The sequence below is a fragment of the Pristis pectinata genome, chromosome 35 (assembly GCF_009764475.1).
Source record: "Pristis pectinata isolate sPriPec2 chromosome 35, sPriPec2.1.pri, whole genome shotgun sequence".
Classification (NCBI taxonomy): Eukaryota; Metazoa; Chordata; class Chondrichthyes; order Rhinopristiformes; family Pristidae; genus Pristis; species Pristis pectinata.
This window is the reverse complement of record NC_067439.1, coordinates 15879421-15900814: the sequence shown is the minus strand read 5'-3', so window position 1 is coordinate 15900814 and position 21394 is coordinate 15879421. Positions and strand designations below refer to the sequence as shown.

At 45.7% G+C, this 21394-nt stretch overlaps 1 protein-coding gene across 6 annotated transcripts in view; it reads right to left on the bottom strand.

Annotated features, from left to right (window-relative positions):
* Nucleotides 1–1687: 1687 nt before the first annotated feature.
* LOC127586357 (gremlin-1-like) overlaps nt 1688–21394 on the bottom strand; it is a 107261-nt gene continuing 87554 nt past the window's right edge. For 4 of the 6 annotated variants that reach the window (XM_052044251.1, XM_052044250.1, XM_052044254.1 and 1 more), the window contains exon 2: nt 1688–2711. In XM_052044251.1, coding sequence (XP_051900211.1) covers nt 2237–2710 — 474 coding nt within the window. In that variant the 5' untranslated portion in view covers nt 2711 and the 3' untranslated portion in view covers nt 1688–2236. Of the gene's footprint in view, nt 2712–9752; nt 9912–13922; nt 14078–21394 lie in introns of those variants that run through there. The other 2 variants (XM_052044253.1, XM_052044248.1) reach the window with 2 other exon arrangements.

Here is a 21394-nt window from a genome sequence, read left to right as displayed (position 1 = left end):
GGCCTCTCTGTGTAATGAACTTGCCTCATAAATCTCTTTTAAACTTTCTCCTTCTCACCTTAATTCTATGCCTCCTAGGTATTTGACATTTCTACCCTGGGAGAAAGATTCTGAATGTCTATGCCTCTCATTATTCTATAAACACTCCAAAGAAAACAATCAAAGTCAGTCTAATCTCTACTTAAAGCTAATAGTCTCAAATCCAGGCAATATCCTGGTGAACCACTTCTGCATCTTCTCCAAGGCCTCCACATCCTTCCTGTGATGTGGCGACCTGAAATGCACACAGTGCTCTAAATCAGGACCAACCAAAGTGTTATACAGCTGCAACATGACTTTATGGCTTTCATACTTAATACCCCGACTAATGAAGGCAGGTATGCCGTACACCTCCTTTACCACCCTATCTAACTGTGTTCTCACTTGCAGGGAGCTAAGGTCTTGCACCCCAAGATCGCTCTGTACATCAGTGCTCTTAAAGGTCCTGCCATTTACTGTATATTTTCTTCCTGCACTTGACCTTCCAAAATGCACCACCTCACACATCTATATTAAATGTCATTTGCCATTTTTCTGCCCATTTTTAGCTGTTCCATATCCTACTGAACCCTTTGACAACCTCCCTCACTATCCAACTGCTTAATAAACTGAATCAAAATATTTATTTTAAGTAAGCACATTATCATCAAAAAATGCTCTGAAACCAGAGTAGCCTCTTTGACATGATTTAAAGATGGACGCCACGGCCAAGAAAGCTCACCAGCGCCTCTACTTCCTCAGAAGGCTAAAGAAATTTGACATGTCCCCTTTGACACTCACCAACTTTTGTCAATGCACCACAGAAAGCATCCTGTCTGGATGCATCACGGCTTGGTATGGCAACTGCTCTGTCCAGGACCGCAAGAAACTGCAGAAAGTTGTGGACGCAGCCCAGCACATCACGGAAACCAGCTTCCCCTCCATGGACTCTGTCTATACCTCTCGCTGCCTTGGTGAAGCAGCCAGCATAATCAAAGACCCCACCCACCTGGGTCATTCTCTCTTCTCTCCTCTCGGATCAAGCAGAAGATACAGGAGCCTGAGGGCACATACCACCAGGCTCAAGGACAGCTTCTATTCCACTGTGATAAGACTATTGAACGGTTCTCTTATACAGTGAGATGGACTCTTGACCTCACAATCTACCTTGTTATGACCTTGCACCTTATTGTCTACCTGCACTGCACTTCCCTGTAGCTGACACTTTACTCTGTATTCTGTTATTGTTTTTACCCTGTACTACCTCAATGCACTCTGTAATGAATTGATCTGTATGAACTGTATGCAAGACAAGTTTTTCACTGTACCTTGGTACAAGTGACAATAATAAACAAATACCAATACCAATACCAAGAAAGTGATAGAGGCACCTACACAGTCTGAACCGGGAAACGTAAATTAACAGTTCACAGAGGGATAAACTTCCATTTGTTTTCTTGTGTTACTTGGCCCTCGTTAGGTTCAGTGGTTGGCTAGTGACTGGTGATACCTGAAGATACTTGGTTGAATAAAAGGTTCCTTGACCAGATTTCCATTTTTCTGATCAACAGAAGTAACTAACTAGGTTTGCAAAGTTTCAAACCTAATAACCTGGGATTATTGCACTCCCATGACAGGATTTCATTGAGAAAGCACCCTCATTCATGATGTAACAATTTGTATTTATTGGTTATTGTGATTTCAAATGATAGCACAACTGTCCCTCCCCTCAACAATACACAATGGCACATTTGCAAAAGTAAAAAGCATTGCCTAAAATGAAAGAAAATCGTCATTCAATAGAGCTTGAACCCACATTGGGTCTGGTCTGGAGTCCTTCACAGGCAGACTAAGTGTGTGCTCAGAAACAGCCTTGCCAAGGCAGCTTGCTTATTAAGGCAGATTTTGTTTTTGCCATCATAAATATTCATCTGGATGACTCCCTTTTGGCCAACAGATAATGCTTTCTTCACGGTAGATTACCACATGTTTCTTTGTAAAAAAAACTTTATATTTTAGACTCTGTGACTGATTTAACATTTACATAATTTAATGACTTATTTAAACAGTTGCCAACTGCATGGATATGTTTGGTTTCACCCTGACAGGTTTCATTTATACCCATCTTGGAGTTTCTTGCCCATGGGGCCACTTTCCCGGGTTTATAAAGTGCCATTCTGTAAACAGACAGCAGCTTCTCTACAACTCCCGCTCGCCCTTACTCCAGGTCTATGGAGATGCACCGACATTCCTTCACCAACTGGATCCGCCTTCGCTTGGATGGAGGATGGAGGCTAGGGCAGTTGAAAGTGACCGTGACGGTATTGAACTTCTTGGGCTTGCAGAAAGAGCAGGAGCGAAAAGGTTCCCCGCCGTACTCGTGGCTGGGGATGTAGAACGAGTTGCACTGCCCGTAACAGAAGCGGTTGATTACAGTGCGGCTAATGCAACCATCCTCCTTCAGGGTCTGGATGAGAGGGTGGGACTTGCACCAGTCCCTGCGGACGTAATGCCGATCCATTACAATTAGAGCCGCTTGGTTGGAGTCCAAAACGTCCTCTTTGTCCTTCTTCCTCCCGGACCATCCCTTCCCGGGGGAGGGAAAAGCCCCGCGAGTTCCTCCACGACCAGTTGTCTCTTCGCCGCACAAGAGTCCAGATATGATAAATAAGACAAGGATACTGTAAAACATGCTGCAAAGAGAAAAGAAAGAATGTTAGAGAGGCTGATGCAAGCAACATTGTTGGCTTCTGAAAGGGGGGTTTAGTTTGCTGTATACTGGATGCTTTGGTCACATCAAATTACTTTCCGCACTTTTTGATCACAGATGTTATCCCATATTAATTTAGTATAAATACATCAGTATCTGTGCCAAACAGATTTCCCAAGGAAAACGCCTCTGCCTAGAAATTGGAATACGTAGTCTCATGTCTTTGTGTGCTGAGCAATTAAACTTCAAAGAAAAAAATCACGTGGTTGAAAATCATAAAGTTTGTGTGAGTTTGTTTGCTTGGGGAGTCCATGTGTCTGGTGAACGAATGTATGCCCAACCCTATATATATTATGTAGTGTGATATATACTGTGGCATCCAACGCAATGCACATTTCGTGTTACTGATGTAATTTTTTCTGTGTATCCGTAGCCCCCACCTGTGAGGCCCACTTCACAGAACCTTGAATGTGATGTGCCAGATCAGGAAATGGAACCCGAATCACTGGCTCTCCTGCAGCCCCCACCTGTATAGAGGCAAGGTACTGAGTGTGTCAGGTCTGCTCAGTACCAAACAGTACCATGCCTCATGCATATGGAGCTTCACAGCAGTGAACTCCCAAACGTGACGTACCAACATCTGCCACTGAAAATAATTTCTCCATATTCATGCTAATGAAACCCACTATAAGTTTGAACACTTCTTTTAAATTACCCCTTCATCTTCTGAAGACAATAATTCCAATTACTCCACTTTGTTTCAATTTATCCATTCACAAGATGTGGACAAGTGAGGAAGCTCAGTGTTTATCTTCTGTGAGGGACAGTCCCAACCAGACCCCGGTATCGTGTCTATTCTCCACTTTAGATCAGAACTGTGTTAAACTGTCCAGTGTTGTGTGTCTGGGACCACAAGTAGAACTGAATAGGTAAGGGTGGTGTTCACAGATGCAGCAGGTCTATCACTGGCTTTGATTTATCTGATTACATTTAAATTCCTTGGCTGCTGTGGTTGGATTCAAACTTGCTTTTTCAGGTCATTAACCAAGGTTTTGGGAGTTTAACCACCATAATACCCCACACCCATAACATAACTGACATTCCACATCCTTGGTATCCTTTTAGTCAGCAGAGGAGGCTGGGAGGGGCCTGATGTACACAAAATAATGAGTGGCATAGATCGGGTAAATAGATTTCCCCAAGGTGGAGGGGTCTAAGAGCAGAGGGCAGAGGATTAAAGTGAGGAGTAAAAGGTTGAGGGGGGATCTGAGGAGGAAGTTTTCCACTCTGAGGGCGTTTATGATCTGGAACGCACTCACTGAGAAGTGGTGGATGCAGAGGCTCTCAGAACATGGATGAGCACTTGAATCACCAAGGTACAGCAACACTATAACCACTTGGATCACTCTGCACTAAAATCGACTGTTTTTTCCTTGTTCTACTTGTGTTCTTTCTTGAAAAAAATGTTTAATTTATGTTTTTCTTGTGAATGCTGCTTATCTGATGCACTGTGCCTGTGATGCTGCTGCAAGTGTTTTACATTGCACCTGTGCACACAAGTACTTGTGTATATGACAATAAACTTGACTCGTTACTCGACTTGTGAGAAGTTTACGGACCAAGTGCTGGAAAATGGAATTGGCACAGGTAGGTACTTGGTGGTCAGTATGGTTATAGCAGGCCGAAGGGACTGGTTCTGTGCTGTCTGCCTCAGTGACCTTCTCTGCATCATATCCATGTTCTTCACATTCTTCCTAAAGTGTGGTGCTGCACTTATTATCCATTCACGTGATGTTTAGTTTGTTACTTCATTTATGGCCCTTCAGAAGGTGGGGATGAACCAGCTTCCTGAACTGCAGCAGTCCATCTGCTGAAGATTCACAGTTACGCACAATGCTCCTTTTGGAGTGTTGCTGGGGGGGAGGTTAGTCAATGTTGTCTTGGGAGAAATCGCCATCCGGAGGGCAGCACCAGACTGAGCCTCACTGAGGTAAGTCCCATACAGTACTTCTATTCACTGGACCCACCCTGACTCATCAGTTTCACCTCCTATCCTACAGGTGGCTGATGTCCTGACTCCTCACACTCTATCCCGATCACCTCTGGCTCTGACACCCTTCTCCCACCCTCCCCGAGGTTCTCATACCCTTACCATGGAAAGGAAAAGACGTAACAATGCCCAAGGCTTCCCATCACTGAACTTTTCAAATATTCTAAAGCTATTAAAACTATTAAAACTTTTTACAAACTTTAAGAAAATTGAAAAAACTAAAATACAAAGAAAATTAAAAACACATAAAACCCCAAATACCTAGGCCACTGTTAAGATATGTGTCTGTTTCCTGACACCTTGCCTCCTGAGGAGGTTTTATTTTTGGGGGCTAAAAGTTGGTCACTGACATTGGTTTAAGAAGAGTCTCACAAGGCAGATTAGGAGGAATTTAGGTTCTTAGGGCTGAGACAGTGGAAATCCATAGTACAACATTCAATGGTATATAGTGCTCCGAGGTATCCCAGAGTTGTAAAAGGCATTATGTAAATGCAAGTGTTTCTTTCCATTCTAGACATATGGCGATTCCAGCTGCTTCTCCCGAGAATGAGAAGTAGGAGTTTGAACCCACAACCATCTGACATTGGAGGTGAATTTACCACTGCCATGACCAGCAATGAGGACTAACTTCCCAGAAGTACTTTTGCTCCAAGATCTCGTTCTGATGATTACACCAAGCAGTCCTGTGAACTAGTTTGTGGAAAACTTGAATTTCTTCCAGGGCTGAGATCGTCATGAGGGATAGTTTGACTTTTATCCCCCTCTCTCTGTTCACTACATCTATGATGGCTTTTGTTTGTTTGAAATAAGCTCCTTGGAATTTAGTTTGAAAGCTTCTCAATGAAATACACAATTTATTGTTTTTGTCTATTTGTAATTTGCCCTAACCCAGCTATCTTTTGTCTCAGTGATTAATCAGGATAGGTCTAAGTCAAATAAAGCATCCTCTTTGATTGTAATTTATATTGGAATCAAAATGAGAAATCCTATTACTTGTTCAACTTGGACAAACTCCAAAGGCACACAGCTCAAACATCTATTTGAACCCTTTCCTCTTCTTGGAAGCCAAAATGCTAATCAGGGACCTTGACATCCCCTTGAGTTTCCATTTCTGCTGACATGTTAACAGTCAAACTCCCACTTCAATAATCCTGTGGCCATCAGTGCTGCTGCTATGTTTTCCAAGAGCAAAGTTTCACTTGTTGCAACATCAAGTACAAGCAGTCCCAGTGTAGCTCGATTAAACTAATTGATGCAGTCACTAACTGCCTACAGATTTACACAAAGCGTGTGCTGCGTGCAGCTCTGGAAAAGCAGAACATTGTCCGGTTCCCACACAGACAGAAGTAATCCCGGGGTTGTGGGGATGGCTGGGCTGAGTTGGTTGATCAGAGGTTCCAGGTGGACTTTGTTATTCTAACGTTATGCCCAACCTAAAATGTTACGCAGGCAATCACTGCCTAAGAGGAGGTGGGGTATGGCCTTCTTCCTGAACTGAAGAAGTCAGTGTAGTTGTGGTGGGTTTGGCCCAGGGTGTAGGAGTTCCCGGGACTTTCATCCATCCACTGGCCGACTTACTAGTAACTCATCTAATCAGGATCTGCCTCCATCCTTTCGCAAGGCATTTTATTTTTATCTTCCGAGATGGGAAGGAGATAGCCAAATGGCACTTGGGTCATCATGCAGGGAAGTGTGGTGATACACATTGGGATAAATTATACCAGTGAGTGAGAGAGTTGGCAATTTGGGTGGATTCCCAACCTCGGGGTGTATGGATGTTACGTCACTGTGTATGTTTGAGGTCGAGGTTTATGGATCTATGGCCACCGAGGGATTGGTACTGTGGGAATTGTTGGGGTGGTGGGAATGTATCCATTGCAGGATCAGACGCGGCCTTATTGAACAGTGTAGTGGGAGGCTCAAGGGACTGAATGTCCTCCTTCTGCTCATTCCTTTCCATCTCTGCACGTTTGCTGATGCCCACTTGTCCAGTGAGCACTGGAACCCAGCCATCCCTTCAGAAACCTCCGGCCCCTCCCTCATAGTCACCTCTAACAAAATGCGTTTCATCTGACTGTCCAACACAGTCCATAATTCTCACCCACGCCCTTCATATCCGCCTTTGTTTTTATTCAGTCATAGAATGCAGCAAGGTCAGAATATTCTCCTCCTCTCCCTTCCAACATTTCAAGGGGATCACTCCCTCTGTGACTCCCCGGTCTGCTCCTCTCTCGCCACCTACTCCCTCTTCGTGCAACACTTCCCCATGCAACTCTGTCCTTTCACCTCTTCCCTCCACCAGGCAGGGACCCAGACCCAGATCCAGGTGAAGCAGCAGTTCACCTGCACTCCCTCCACTGTATCCAGTGTTCACAGTGTGGCTCCTCTAGTTTGGAGAGACCAAATACAAATCAGGTGATGGCTTTGTGGAGCACCTGCTCTCAGTCTACTGGAGTGACCCTGAGCATCCGGTTGCCTGTCACTTTAATTCACCATCCCATACCCACTCTGTCTGTGACCTCCTGAACTGTTTCAACAAGGCTCACGGAGCAACCCCTGATCTTATGTCCAGGCACGGTGCAGCCTGCAGCAAGTTCTGACTTTCAATAACTCACACTCTCTTTCTGTTTGAGTCAGGACTGCCCACTTTTGCCTGTTATCCTTTACTTCCCTCCTTCTTTCACTTGTATAATCTGCCCTGCTGGGTACATCCCGATGAGTCAGGCTACACAAGATCACACAGAATTCTATAAGGTTTTCCCTGGAGCAAAGGAGGCTGAGGGGTGACCTTACAGAGGTTTATAAAATCATGAGGGGCATCAATAAGATGGACGGTCACCATCCCTTTCCCAGGGTGGAGGAGTCTAAAACTAGGAGGCACAGGCTTAAGGTGAGAAGGGAGAGATTTAAAGGGACCTGAGGGGCAAGCTTTTCACACAGAGGGTGGTGGGTGTGTGGAACAAGCCGCCAGAGGAAGTGATAGAGGTAGGTACAATTCCAATGTTTGCAAGATATTTGGACAGGTTCATGGACAGAGAACCTTGGAGGAAATTGGACCAGCTCAGGGAGGCACCTTGGTTGGCATGGATAAGTTGGGCCGAAGGGCCTGTTTCCGTGCTGTATTACTATGATTCCAAATATAAAAATATACTTTCATCTCATCTTTGAGGTCATATTCTGTTATGCCGTTTCAGTCTTGGCATACTGCCTTGTAATTTTCCACTGAAGCAGTCACTGCATTCTGCATTGTAGCCCAGACATTTATATAAATTGCTTCAATATCCAAAAGTTAGTATCTGGCTGTGTTAACTGTACTGAGTGAAGACCACTTCCCATTCATTTTGCTGGATCTAACTTGTGAGCAATTCAGACTTCAACTTTTAAGAGTTTTTGAATACCAAATATGACATCAGCAAAACCCTTTACTTGGGGGCAGAAGTGGCTTCAGTTTCTGGCACAGTCCAAGATATGGATTGTATATGAGCAAGTCTGTCACATCTGGAGTAAACTGCCAGTGAGATTCTGAGAAGGCAATGTTAACTTACCATTCTAAAACATTAAATCAGCTCATGAAATTGTCTGCAAAGTGTGATACAAACTCATTAAGTTTGTTTAGCTCTGCACACTGGGCATCCATTGATGTATTTGAATAAATGTATTGTTGCAACAAATGTTGGGGAGACTATTAGTATATTAATCCTATTCATATTGTTTCAGTAATGGAGAAATAATTCATAGAATCGATGTTGTTTACTCAGCAGCTTGAGCTGTGTTACCAGAGATGCTAAGCTGAACTCGACTTCTTGTTCAGGTGTTCAGAGCGATCTAAGTATCACAGTCCAAAGAGCAGACAGCTGTGTTCGTCAGAACGTGTTCCACAAAACATCATCACTAATAACATATCGACTGGTTTATGTGAAACCTTACACTTGGTACAAATTACAAATTTCCCTGCAGGTCAACGGTGAGAGAATTTAATTGGCCTGGGTTACGTGGGGACATTATGGTGAGGTAAGGCATAAAACTTGTTCTTCCTGAAAACAGGAAGGCAAATGGAGACAGCTTGCTGGCAAATATGTTCTCATGCGTCCTTACGACATTGAAAGGAGGCCATTCAGCCCACTGAGTCTCTGCCAGCTTACATAGAAATCCGACTCTCCCCACAGTTTCCCCTGTTACCCATTCTCCCCACATTCCCATCAACTCCCCCAGAATCTACAGGCCTTGTGCACATTTGGGGCAATTTACAGCGGCCAATTAACCTGTCAGCCTGCACATCTTTGGGATGTGGGAGGAAACCAGAGCACCCGGGGGAAACCCACGTCACAGGGAGAGCGTGCAAACTCCACAAAGACAGAACTGGAGGTTAGGATTGAATCCGATACTGTGAGGCAGCAGCTTACTAGCTGCACCACTGTCCCACACTTTAATTCAGTATCCTGTACCCCTGCTGCCACACATCTGTGCCTGCCCCACAGCCGTGGAAACCCCAAGCAGTTTGTTAGTGACTCTGTGTCTGCCGGAGAAACACTGGAACGAGGCCACCAGCACTGCCTTCACAAAACCCGCCAAACCCACTGAGCAAAGTTCACCAATGTCAGCGTTCTCTCCCAGGCCGACATCACCAGCTGTGAAGAACTTTTTGCACTCTATAATTCCCTTACCGATGCCAGATTCCCGAAGCGGACAACTGTAATCTGAGCTCCACCACTGGAAGTAATTACCAGGTAGACTGAGGAAAAGATTCCAGGACATTCTCAAAGCCTCCTTGAATTCCCACTGATTCCAGGAATCCCTGTCTCATTCCTACTCAGCCAGGAGAAGGAGCATTTAGGGTGGCATTGGGAACCTGAAGCCCAGTGTAAGTGGCTACTGGAGTAACAACCACCTCCCAAATGATCCACCCACCAACCTCATCAGGTACCTCCCGCCCCACCTTCAGTCTGCAGGTCCCACACAGGGCTCCTCACTCACCTCAGATCCCACAGTGTCAAAATGAAGACAAGTCGTCCTCCATGCCAAAGGGTTGCAGACAAAAGTAAGGGGACCGTAAGGGAGGCACAAGAGACTGGAGATGCTGGAACCTGGAGCAACACACAGAGCGCTGGAGGAACTCAGGGGGTCAGGCAGCATCTGTGGAGGGAAATGGACAATCAATGTTTTGGGTTGTGACCCTTCATCTGGACTCGTCAAGATGAAGGGTCTTGACCTGAAACGTTGACTGCCCAGTTCCCTCCATTGATGCTGTCTGACCCGCTGAGGACAAAAAGGAACCACGGTGCTGTCAGAAATAACAGATTTACTTTCACTTGGGGTGGCACAGCGGCCCGGCTAGTAGTGGTCTGGCTAGTAGTGGCCTATCTAGTAGTAGCCCGGCTAGTAGTGGCTTGGCTAGTAGCAGCCCAGCCAGTAGTGGCCCGGCTAGTAGTGGCCTGGCTAGTAGTGGCTCGGCTAGTAGTGGTCCGGCTAGTAGTGGTCCGGCTAGTAGTAGCCCGGCTAGTAGTGGCCCAGCTAGTAAGTGGCCTGGCTAGTAGTGGCTCGGCTAGTAGTGACTCGGCTACTAGTGGCCTGGCTAGTAGTGGCCTAGCTAGTAGTGGCTCGGCTAGTAGTAGCCCGGCTAGTAGTGGCCCAGCTAGTAAGTGGCCTGGCTAGTAGTGGCTCAGCTAGTAGTGGCCTGGCTAGTAGTGGCCCGGCTAGTAGTGGCCCGGGTAGTAACGGCCCAGCTAGTAGTGGCCTGGCTAGTATTGGCTTGGCTACTAGTGGCCCGGCTAGTAGTGACTCAGCTAGTAGTGGCCCGGCTAGTAGCGTCCCAGCTAGTAGTAGCCTGGCTAGTAGAGCCACCGCCTTATGATGCCAGTGACCCACATTGAGTTCTGACCTTGGGTGCTGTCTGTGTGGAGCCTGCACATTGTACCCTTCCTCCAGGTGCTCCGGTTTCTTCCTACATCCCAAAGACACACAGGTTGGCAGGTTAATTGGCTGCTGTAAGTTATCCCTGGCGTGTAGGTGAGGGGTAGAGTTTGGGAGGAGTTGATGGGAATCTGGGGAGAATAATATGAGATTAGTGCATATGGGTGGTTGATAGACAGAATGGACTCAGTGTGCTGAAGGGCCTCATTGTGCGCTGTATCCCTTTATGACTATGACTTGGACTGATTTACTGGTTGGGATAAGATAAGCTGCTGTGTAAACTGATCAGATCTTTTTAGGGAAATGTACAAAGGGTTATGAGACCAAAAATGTGGAACCAAGGATTTAAGAAGCAGGTCAGACATGATCCAGTGGATTGGTGGAGGAAGCTGGTGTCTTCCATACAAGAAATGGGCTGAGGAGAAGGCTGGGTGGCCCTTCAAACCTGCTCCACCATGCAGTACTACAACAGACCCTGCGCCTTATCCTCTGTAGTCAGTCCCTAAATCCCTTCTCCTCTTAGTGTCCAAATATCTATCAGATTCACTCTTGAATATAACAACTGATATATTCAACAATATATATTGTAACAATCAAGATAACAATCTGTAGCCTCTGGTAGAGTATTTCAAAGGTTTACAACAGGGATTTCTCCTCTTCTCAGTGCTGAGTAGATGACCCCTTATCCTGAGGGATCTGTTGCAGGTTCCGTAGCTTGAGGTGCCTCTGGCATTATTCAAGAGGCATCAACATTCTGCGATGAGCAAATTAAGGCTGTTTTATGGAACCAAATGATCAACTTCACCTGTAGTCGAGATCTATATTCTCATGAAGGGTTTATATTTTCACTTTTCCCACACCATTCTTTCCACTCTGCTCTTTGAAACCACTCCACTGTTATCATGGCCAAAAGATCTTTAATTTATGTGATGATGGGCATCAACTCTGATTCCAGGGACTTATAGTTGAACATGATCCTGTCTTTCCCAACTACATGGACACATGGATAGATACATGGACGGGAGAGGTCTGGAGGGTTATGGACTGGATGCAAGTAAATGGGACTAGTGGAATAAAGACTAGAAGGGCCGAATGGCCTGTTTTCTGTGCTGTAGTGTTCTATGTTTCTATGGTTCTACAGATTTTGAAAAGTAAATGGAGATGGGAGTTTCAGGGAGATTTCCTTTTCCCAACCTAGAACTTCCCACTTTGCCTGACTCATTTAATGCTCTGGAATGTTGGTGGATGGAGCTTCATCCTATCAAGTGCAACGTGAACCATTTTGGGAGGTCAAACAGGGGTAGGACATAGACAGTAAATGCTCAGCACTAAGGAATGTTGATGAATGTTGAATCTTGGGGTTCAAGTCCATAGTTCGCTGAAAGTGGCAACACAGGTCAATTGGGTGGTGAAGAAGGCACATGGCGTGCTTGCCTTCATCGGTCAGAGGCACAGAATATAAAAGTTGGGACATTATGTTACAACTTTACTAAACATTGGTTGGGCTGCACGATGTATTGTGTGTAGCTCTGGTCGCCACACTGTAGAGAGGATGTAGTTATGCTGGAGAGGGTGCAGTGGAGACTCACCAGAACGTTGGCAGGGTTGGACGACTTCAGTTATGGGGAGAGATTGGAGAAGGTGCGTTCATTTTCCCTGGAGTGAAGGAGGTTCAGGTGTGACCTGATGGAGGTCTATAAAATTAGGAGGGGCTTTGATAGGCCAGGTAGTCAGAATGTTTTTCTGATATGTTAGTGTTATCGAAACATGAGGACGTATGTCTTGGGTGAGAGGAAGGAGTTTTAGAGGGGATTTAAGGGCAAAGTTTTTTTTTACTCAGAGACTAGTTGGTATCAGGAGCTGGGTGGAATCAGATGTACATTTAAGAGACATTGAGATAGGCACGTAAATAGACAAGGCATTTTGCGAAGTCAAATCGGGGTAGGACATGGTAGGGCATTAAGGACATTGGGGTTCAAGTCCGTAGGTCCCAGAAAGTGTCAATTGATGCAGGTCAATAGGGCAGTGAAGAAGGCAGATGGTGGACAGATGGGATTAATGTAGACAGGCAAAAGGGTCGCCATGGGGGTGGTGGGCTCGTTCTCTGCTATGTGATTATGAATCTATGATAAACTAAAAGAATTATTGGAGGTCTCAACACTGGCCATAATCAGAATTCCAGACTTGCTTCTCATAGTTCTTGCATTCAGCATTGTTTTCTCTCCTTTTCTGGTTATTTCGGACTTAACTCACCTCCCTCTTTAATTACGTCTCCCTACACACACTTTATACTATTCACCTCCCTTTACCAAAGTTCCCATTCTACAGCTCCAATCAATCCATCGGAAACTCCACACTGTCACAGAACTTCTCTTTCGTGTCCTCCTTTCTCTGCAACTTAAAACTTTGACCTCATCCTATTCCCAGTCTTGACGAAAGATCATTGAGTTCAAATGTTAGCCCTTTTTCTCTCCCCACAGATTCTGCCTGACCTGCCGAATATTACCAGCATTTTCCGTTACATTATTGGAGAAACCAAATGGCTGGACTCTAATTTTTCCAGATTTTCATGCAGAATTGGGTATCACAATAGGAATTTGCCCTCAGTCATACACATTATATTGATGTTGGCACATTGCGTGTCATTTGTGAAATTTGGTTTCAATTAAGTGAATGGAATCAAATTTAAGGCAAAAATGCTATTGTAGTGTATATTAGGACATTGAATTTCTATCCCATGATATCTCAAAATTCCCATTTTGCTTCTGCCTAACCTGCCTGTCAACAGAGTAGCTCCCATTCTGACTTTTAACATTAAATGAATGGTCCAACAAGGTGCTGCAGTTGGGTGTCTGTGTACACACCCTGCAGCTCAGATTATTATTGCACTACTAGCTGCAGAAAGTGAAGGGTAAGCTGAGGGAACCAGGGCACTGGGGGTCTGAATGAGCAGGGCAAGCAACCCTCAATCTACTTTAACCAATGAGATTTGAGCTTTAGGAGATAAACGATGGAAGAGGTAAATTTAAAAGTTGTAGTCAATGTCCAATTCAGAGCAGAATGAGAAATGAAGTGAGAAATAAATTGAACATTTAAAGTATTACATTTTTAAAATCTTGTAAATAAAAGGAATGATACTCTAAACAAAAATCAGCTTGGTGTCAAACAGCCTTACATACCATTAGTTAAACTTAACATATCATTAAAAGAAAACTGACACTTACGATTGCTTACCTTAAATATCTGCTGTGAGTTTGGTTCATATAGCTCAAACAAAAATAACTTCACAACATTAGATGTACATCACTGGTGAGACAGACAGTTAGATGACGTTTTCACTGAGCTAACCACAGAATGGTGCAACTTGGTCTAAATCCTTCAGATATTTGCATTTAACATTGTTCCTGCCCCTCACCAAAAACATGTGTGCAATAATAAGGTTAACTGCTAATAGCCTTTGCTTGGCAGAAATCTTTGGCCCAAAGTTTTTTTGAAAGACTTTTTTCCCATGGCTTGTTCATTTTCCCCATTTATAATTGGAGCAGTAACTGCTGATTTAATTATCAGGATAGGATACTGAATCTCGTCTTTTATTAGTTCTTGTTCTATTTTAGTTCTATTTTGGCTCTTTTGCATCAAAGATTGAAATCGTCACATTGTAAAGCACCACAAGGATCAGGTTTGTGTTCAGGGCTAGTCAGTTCCCAGTTCTGAAGCCATTTTCTAACCCTCTCACACGATCTCATTGTATCACGAGTTTCTAATAAAATCCATTATTCTCAAAATGAACACTAAACACATTCTGCACACCCTTGGCTTGTTCCTGTTCTATTTTGTAATACTCATGATCTATTTCTTGTGGGGTATAGTTTTAAAAGTCAAATAACATAAATGGAAATTAAAAGGAACAGCGGGAGGAATAATCGACCACTGTCCTTCCTCCACTTAAATTTGACCCAGACAACTAGCTGAACAGAACTCAAACTTTTCTTGATTTAAACTTGGAACCCTTGATTTATTTGTTTCTCCTTTATTCTTTCTGTTTTCCAATGCTGGCGATGGAAACATTGGCAAAGAATCTTGAGCTCAGCATTTGAGTCCTTGCCACAGAGCCTAGGCAATGAATGATCAGTTTTATCAGACGAGGATCAAGGTCAGTGGACTTGTTTACACTCATTGGTAACCAAACGGAGTTATCACTTGCAGGTTGCGTGCTGGTCCCTAATGGAAAACATGCCACTTCTCCTTCCATAAAGTTTCAAACTATTACACAAAAATCCTCCCAGTCATCCAAGGGTGAAGTGCTTAGGCCTGCATCTAACTTCAAACTTAATGCCTTGGAGACGACAGAAATCAGCATTTACACTTGCATTGGGATCTTCCCTTTGTGAACACTCTTAGAATCTCTCACACGTATGCACCATTGTAGAAAACAAGGGCATGTGAAGAAGGTACATTTCAGTACAGATCCTTATCCAGCCTCACATTTCTGTCCAATGCACTAAAAGTACTGACAGAGAATTCTTCAGAAAATAGAGGAAATGGTAATTTGATGGGAATCATCAGTTGACTTCATGAACTGTTTGTCAACAGAGTTGACAATTAGTCCACTGTAGCTAATTCACCTGAAGATATGAATGTCTCAGCTTTATATTCTTCAGTAGTTCTTTTCTCCTTAGGACACTTTTGCTAAGTAGGGTGGTGTTACAGCCAATCAGTGATGACATTTGGTGGAATCAGGAGTTGTGAGGGAAAAGCCGGGGCGGATTGTGGGGGGAGGGTGTGGGGGGACGGGGTGTGGGGCAGTGTGTGTGGGGGGCGGGGCGTGGGGGCAGGGGGCGGGGCGTGGGGGCGGGGGGCGGATTGTAGGGGGGAGGATGTGGGGGGACGGGTTGTGGGCCGGGGGGTGTGGGGGGTGGGGCGTGGAGGCGGATTGTAGGGGGGAGGGTGGGGGGGGATGGGGTGTGGGGCGGGAGGTGTTGGGGTGGGGCGTGGAGGTGGATTGTAGGGGGGAGGGTGTGGGGGGCGGGGTGGGGGGCAGAGTGGGGGGCTGGGTTAGACTGTAGACACCCAAAGACTGCTCTCTGATTAGTGATCCCTTGCAGGATATGCAAGGATATACTGCTCCCATTTTTTGGGAGAATCAGACCAGTCAGCAAAACCAGGAAAGGTCTGGCTGGAGGTTGCCACCGAAGATAGCAGCAGGGATTCGACGCTGAGGGTGTTTTGATTAATTAGTCAGAGAGGGGCAGGTAAGCCCCAGTAAAATTGAAGTTACTGGGCATCAAGAAGGAAACCTTGGAGATACAAGAGATGCCAGAATCTGGAGCAACAAACAATCTGCTGGAGGAACTCTGCTGCAGGTCTGTGGGGGGAGAGGAATTGTCGATGTTTCGGGTTGAAACCCTGCACGAGGGTGAGGGTGGGGGGGGGAGGATGGGTGGTATGAAGAGGAGATTATAGGAAAGGAAGCAATCCCATCAGGAGATTATAGGATTCAGGAAACCTCCTCATGGTTGGAGTCACAATTTGCACAATGAGAGATGATGGTGGTGGTCGGAGGTCAATAACCCCAGCACCGGGAGTTCCTCAGGTCACCGTTCTCAGGATGACCTTCCTTGGATCCTGAGGTTAGAAGTGGGGATCTTTGCTGATGACTGCATGTAATTCAATTCCTTTTGCTACTCCTCAGCAGACGAAGCAGCCTGTGTGTGTTATTTGTGTGTGTGTGTGTGTGTGTGTGTGTGTGTGTGTGTGTGTGTGTGTGCGCGCGCAGTGAGACCCAGACAACATTCACACGTGAGCTGATAGGTGGCAAGTTGTATTTCAGTGGGTGGGGAATATCTGTTGTCACCTGACGGGTCCCTCAGCCACCAGCGACAACATTGTTCTGACACGTTGGAATTACCTGCTGCCATTACAGGTAAGATTAGGATTTCTTTATTAGTCACATGTACATCGAAATGCACAGTGAGATGCATCTTTTGCATAGAGCGTTCCGGGGGCAGCCCGCAAGTGTCGCCACACTTCCAGCGCCAACATAGCACGCCCAGAACTTCCTAACCCGTACATCTTTGGAATGTGGGAGGAAAACCGGAGCACCTGGAGGAAACTCACGCAGACACGGGGAGAACGTACAAACTCCTTACAGACAGCAGCCGGAATTGAACCTGAGACGCTGGTGCTGTAATAGCGTTACTGTGTGTTGTGGGGATGGATTCCAACCAGCCCACCTCTGAGGTGATCCCTCTTCCCTGAGGAACTGCACATGGAGCAGATTGTTGTTCTTGTTGGTCCTGAGGCTTCTGTTCTTGCTGGTCATGGTACAGGTCGCGTTGGGGCCTGTTCTGATCCTGGTCCTGTTGGAGCTGGTGCTACTGATGCTGATCCTGTTCGTGTGGAGGCTGCAGGTTCTGTCACAGCTGATGCTGATCGTTTTGATGTAGGTCCTGCTGGTACTGGTCATGTTGGAGCTGATGCAACCAGTGCTGGTCCTGTGGCGTTCTTCCTGACCCTTAACCGCATCTTAAGGTCAAGTTGCACAAGCAGTGCCCATACAGATTTGACAGGTCAGAGCTTCAAGGTGCTTCAGTGTAGTAAGGCTCCAAAGTTAGCTCTCACCACAGGTTCTGTGCCTTTCCACAGAGGAAAACAGCTGTATGTTGTCCTACTTATTGCCAAATGCTTTGTCTCAAGGTTCTAGGTTTTGTCTGTGTCTTGGTTTCACTGTTGAATCCCAGGAAACCCCATAAGACTTGTAGACAGGCTGTTGAACTTAAACCCCAAGTTAATAAGGCTAAAGGTGACCTGTTAACAAATTAAATTGAAATTCTGCTCACAGAAAACAAAAGCAATGCTAACTTTTATAACCTACAGGTTAGAACTCAGGTAGGTTAATGTGGCTAATCCTAGCTGCCACACTTTGGAATGATGTCCCGTTAATGCAGGGAATTGTACCGACCAGTGGCATGGTAGTACAGCGGTCAGCGTAATGCTATTACAGCGCCAGCGATCGAGGTTCAATTCCCACTGCTGTCTGTAAGGAGTTTGTACCTTTTCCCCGTGCCTGTGTGGGTTTCCTCCGGGTGCTCCAGTTTTCTCCCACATTCCAAAGACATACGGGTTAGTAGGTTAACATGGGTGTAATTGGGCGGCGCGGGCTCATTGGGCTGGAAGGGCCTGTTACCATTCTATATAAATGAAATTTAAAAATTTTTAAAGTTTTAGAATAATTGGACCAGAGTTGAGAAAGTTCAGTCATGTGGAAAGACTGTGAAGCTGGGACTATTCTGCTTTCAGAAGATGTTAAGATAAAATCCGATAGAGAGGTTTAAAATCATGAAAGGTATTAATCAGAGATTTTAGTGGTGGGGGCAAGGGAGGGGAGCTGTGATGGGGACGTATCAGTTACCAGAGGGCAAAGACTTAAGATACTTGGCAAAAGCGGAGGGGAGGGAAGATGAGAAAAAATGCTCTGAGGCAATGAGTTATGAGCTGGCATGTATGACCTGGCACAGATTTTCTGCATGGAATCCATAAATGATCCTGAGATCCATAAATCGAGACATAAAGTATAAAGCATTGAAATCATACCAAACTTCCAAAAAACAACAGTTAGACCATAAATGGAGGATTATGTGTCTTTAGGAAGAATATGAATGTCCCAGAGAGGGTGCAGAAGAGAATGAGGAGTTTCAGCTACAATTCGACTGCATTAACTGGGATGGTTCTCTTTGCAGCTAAGAATATTGAGAGCCATTTTAACAGAGGTGGACGAGATCTGGACAGGTTTAGAAGGAGAGAAGTTGTTCCTATTAGTGGATAATTCAACGAAGACATGGATTTCACATTCTGGCTACGAGACAGGGGAGAGTGTGAAGTGAAAGGTTTTTATGGAGAGAATAGTTTTGATGTGAAGCTCAGGTCAGGTGGAAACCGAATCACTCAGGGTGTTCAGAAGGGAACCAGATCAGTTCTTGATGTACAGGAATTTGGGGAAAGAGTTGGGAAATGTGATTGATGGGTTTGTTCTGTCAGCAACTAGTATAGACAATGGAACAAATGGCTTCTTTCTTCATCATAGCAATTCTACGATACAATGATTCTATACAGCAGCAAAAATCAGAAGAACTGCGCCATTGTCAAGTCTTTTTAATAACACAATACAAGTGGTCCCAGTTTAGAAGTGGTTTTATGTGAAGGCACACACAGCATTACTGGAGAAATACCAGCAAATATTTTGGAGTTAACGGTCCTTTTAATGATCCCTATTAAAAACAGGAGGTTCCTGAGGAGTCGGGCAAAGGAAAAAGCTCATTGCTTATAACTGCCTGGATTCGATAAGTAAATGGGCTGAGAGGTTTCAACTTTACTGAGTGCCTGAAGTAACCCAGAGTCTGAGGATGTGTCCCAGAGATTTGTTTCAGGGTCCTCAGTCTAGGCCTCAGTCTGGCCCTCAGTCTGGGCATCAGTCTGGGCCTCAGTCTGGACCTCAGTCTGGACCTCGGTCTGGGCCTTCCAAGCCATGCCGCTGGCACTCATGTTAACAGCAGAGAATTAGAGAGAACAGTCCATTCTTTTCATTGATCCTGCACAGGGCTGTGGTGCTTGTGGGTCTGGTGTTAGAGGAGAGGAGGTCCAGAAAATGACATTTTATTGTGCTGATTGTTGGGTTCTGGGTATCTGGCCAAGGCAGATCTGCCCCATGCGTACACACCTTTGAGAACGTGGGGGTGAGCTGCTTCTTGCACAGCTACAGGTGAAGGTGCTCCCACAGTGCTGTTGGGGAAGGAGTTCCAGGATTTAGACCCAGAGATGATGAATGAATGGCGATATCTTTCAAAGTCAGGATGGTGTGTGTATTGGAGGGGAACCTGCAAGAGGTGGTGTTCTCATGTGCCTGATCTTTCTTGTTGGTGGAGGTTATGGGTTTGGGAGGTTTTGGTCAGGGTAGCCTGGGTGAGTAACTACAGTGCATTTTGCAGATGGTACACACTCAGCCAATGTGTACCAGTGGCAGAGGGGGTAAATGTTTAGGGTGGTGGGTGGGGTGCCAGTTAAGCAAGCGGCTTTTTCCTGGATGGCGTTGAGCTTCCTGAAAGTTGTTGGTGCTGCACTTGTCCAGGCACGTGGGAAGCGTGGAGCCTTCCATTACTCTCCTCACTTGTGCTTGTAGATGGTGGAATGGCCTTGGAGTGTCAGGAGGTGAGTCCCTCCCTGCAGGATACTCAGCCTTGGACCTGATCTTGTAGGCACAGTATTTATGTGGCTGGTCTCATGGAGTTTCTGGTCATTGATGATCCCCAGGGTATTTGATGGTGGGGGCTTTGGCGGTGACAATGCCATTGAATGTCAGATGGTTGGAATCTCCCTTGTTTGGGGTGACCATATCCTGGCATTGCTGTGCCATATATGTTACTTGCCACTTACCAGTCGGTGCCTGAATGTGGAACAGGTTTTGTTGCTGCAGGCATGGGCTGCTTCTTCTGCTGGGAGTTGTCCTTGGAATTGGACATGGTGCAGTCATCAGTGAAAGTCCCCACTACAAACCTTCAGATGGAAGGTCGGTCACTGGTGAAGCAGCTGAATATGGCTGTGCCTGAGGAATTCCTGCAGTGACGTCCTTGGGCTGGGATGATTGACCTCTGACAATCGCAGTCATCACTCCTGGTGCAAGCTGTGACTGATGCCCATTGACCTCAGGTTTACCTGCGCACTTCAGAGCCATTCTCAGTCAAGTGCTGCCTTAACATCAGGGACAGTCACACTCACTGCAGCCCTAGAACCCGTGCATGGACCAAAGCTGTGATGAGATCTGGAGCCAAGTGGTCCCTGACTGGGCTTTGTTGGGTATTGATGAGTAAGTGTTCTGTCACTCCTCCGATGATTGAGAGTAGACCGGGCAGTATTAGTGGGATTGCATTTGACCTGCTTATCATGAACAGGACATACCCGGTAATGTTCCACTTTGCCAGTGTTGTAACTGTACTGGAAGAGCTTGGCCAGCACTGGAGCAGTGGTCTTCAGTACTACAGCTGGGACATTGTCAGGTCCCATCAACGTGGCTGTATCCAGGCCTCTCAGCCTTTAGATATCATGTGGACTGAACCAGGTTAGCTGGAGGCTGGTTTCTGTGATGGGTGAGGCCCTCAGGAGGGAGCCGAGCTGGATCACCCATGTGGTACCTCTGGTACCCACAGTCGTGAATACTTCAGCCTTTTCATCACGTGCTGGGCCCCACTATTGCGAGGGTGGGGATGTTCTTGGAGCCTCCTCCTCCTGCTGACTGTTTAATTGTCCACCACCATATAGGGCTAGAGGTGGTAGGACAGCAGAGGGTTGATCTGATCCATTCGCTGTGAGACGGCTTTGTTCTCTTGCATGGCAATAGTCCAATATTGCAGTTTCATTAGACAAGAGTTCAGAACAGGTGAAGAAGGCTACTCACCATTTTAACTCATCTTTGCAGATAAACCTCCCACCACATGCCGGCTTCTCCTAAATGATTCAGAATTTTTACCCCCATTGAACTTGCTCTGAAGTCCACTTTCAGCTTTAATCATATTTTAGTGCAATGCTCCTAAATTCCCCTTCTGTCAGTGTGTACTTGCCTGAGCGGTGAAGATCCCAAGTACTTTCACCCTCAGCATTGCTGATCTGATAAATGTAGTAAGTTTACAAAGGTAGCCCTCACCACAGGTTCCCTG